Source organism: Chaetura pelagica, unplaced genomic scaffold, assembly GCF_000747805.2.
Source record: "Chaetura pelagica isolate M959 unplaced genomic scaffold, ChaPel_1.0 scaffold2073, whole genome shotgun sequence".
NCBI lineage: Eukaryota > Metazoa > Chordata > Aves > Apodiformes > Apodidae > Chaetura > Chaetura pelagica.
In genome coordinates, this window is record NW_009952647.1 from 828 (window position 1) to 2,667 (window position 1,840).

At 56.0% G+C, this 1,840-nt stretch overlaps 1 protein-coding gene across 1 annotated transcript in view; it reads right to left on the reverse strand.

Moving 5' to 3' along the window:
- Positions 1-1,417: 1,417 nt before the first annotated feature.
- The window catches only part of TEX261 (testis expressed 261), a gene marked incomplete at its 5' end in the record, with an annotated part of 5,732 nt that continues 5,309 nt past the window's right edge, over positions 1,418-1,840 (reverse strand). The window contains one exon of the mRNA XM_009993752.1: positions 1,418-1,533. Coding sequence (XP_009992054.1) covers positions 1,418-1,533 — 116 coding nt within the window. The remainder of the gene's footprint in view (positions 1,534-1,840) is intronic.

The window sequence follows — 1,840 nt, forward strand, 5'->3', positions numbered from 1 at the left end:
TCCCCCATCACTTCCCTACAAACCATTAGAGAACCGATCAGCACGGGCAGAGGGAGGAGCTCCTCACACAACACCCACCCGAGAAAAGGAGCTGGGAATGCTGGAATGTGAGCCAGAGGGATGGCACTGGATCCCAGCTCTCCCATAAGGAGAAATTCACCCGTGGGCTTTTTAAGAACCAGGAGCTTTGGGACAGGAACCAAATCTGCATGAATCAGCACCAAACCCTGCCCGGGCTCCCCCCCCCAGCCAGAGCTGCCCCAAACATGAGCCCTTTTCCTCAGAAACTCCTCATAAAAACACCTTCCCAAAGTGTGGAGTTGTGTGTCCTGGTGAGCACGGGGAGATCCAGCCCTGGCACAGGCTGAAGGTGACCAGGGCTGAGCAAAAAAAGGGGGAAAAGGGGTTTTCTGATGACAAAGAACAAAAGGTTCATCTCTTTAAGAACCAGGAGCTTTGGGACAGGAACCAAATCTGCATGAATCAGCACCAAACCCTGCCCGGGCTCCCCCCCCCAGCCAGAGCTGCCCCAAACATGAGCCCTTTTCCTCAGAAACTCCTCATAAAAACACCTTCCCAAAGTGTGGAGTTGTGTGTCCTGGTGAGCACGGGGAGATCCAGCCCTGGCACAGGCTGAAGGTGACCAGGGCTGAGCAAAAAAAGGGGGAAAAGGGGTTTTTTCTGAACAAAGAACAAAAGGTTCATCTCTTTCCTGGTGCCATCAGGTCTTGTCGTTCTCTGGAGGAAGGGAGGGAGCCTGGGAGTGGAGCAGCCCTGGGAATGCTGGGGTGGAGCAGGGAATCCCTCCCCATGGAATGGCCTCTCCCAGCTGGTCACTCCTGGGGGGTTTCCCACAAACCCAAAGAGGAAAGTGGGTTTTTTCCAAGGTTAAAATCAAACAGAAGCCACGTCAAGTCCTTCCAGGTCAGGTCCCTGTGGAGAGCAGGGAGAGGAGCCCACCCTCCTGCTCCCCTCCCAGCACCAGCTCCTCCTCCAGCTGGGAACACACGAGGGTTGGGACACCTGGGATCCTTGATTCTATTTATTTGTTGTTAATTAATGGCTCTGTGCAAACCTCAGGTCACCCCCACCACGTGCCCCGAGGGAGCAGCTCCCCCACAGCCAAGCCACACCAAGCCCTGCCTTTAAATCCCAGGAGATGCCAACACTTCCCAGGTTTCCAGGCAGGGTGGGAAGCACCAGGGTGGGGTTGGACCCTCCTCGTGCTCAGCTAGAGCCAAAAATTCCTTGCACACAGTCCCAGGGGATCAGGGGAGCCATGGAAAAAGGCACCAGCCCTCCCCAGGTGTCTGTCCAGTGCCAACAGCACCTCCAGCCATCTCCTTGTGTATGTATTCCCAGGAAAATCCTTTCCCAGAGGCATGGAGGAAGGCTGGAGCTCTCACAGTTCCAGGGGTCAGTAGATCTTCTGCCTGCTGGGCAGGATGGCCTCTTTGATGAAGGAGAAGATGAGGAGGATCCCAGAGCGTTTCCCTCTCTTCCCTTTGGTGAAATAGTTGGAGACGACGTCGTCTGGAGGGAGAAGGGAGGAAAAATCAAACACATCCCCTGGGATGGGGAGGCTGATCTCACTGGGAGGTGCCCTCAAAGCATGGGAAGTTTCCAGGGTTTTTTCCATCTGGGTGTTCCCAGGCCCAGGTGTGAAGGTTTGGGCCCAAATCCTGAGCTCCAGTTCCTGGGCTGGAAGGAGAATCCAGGGAAAATGAGAGGGACCTGGGGCTGGAGAGGGGCAGGATGGAGGAGGAGGAAAGGGGCAGGATGGAGGAGGAGAGGGGCAGGATGGAGGAGGAGAGGGGCAGGATGGGGGAGGAGAGGGGCA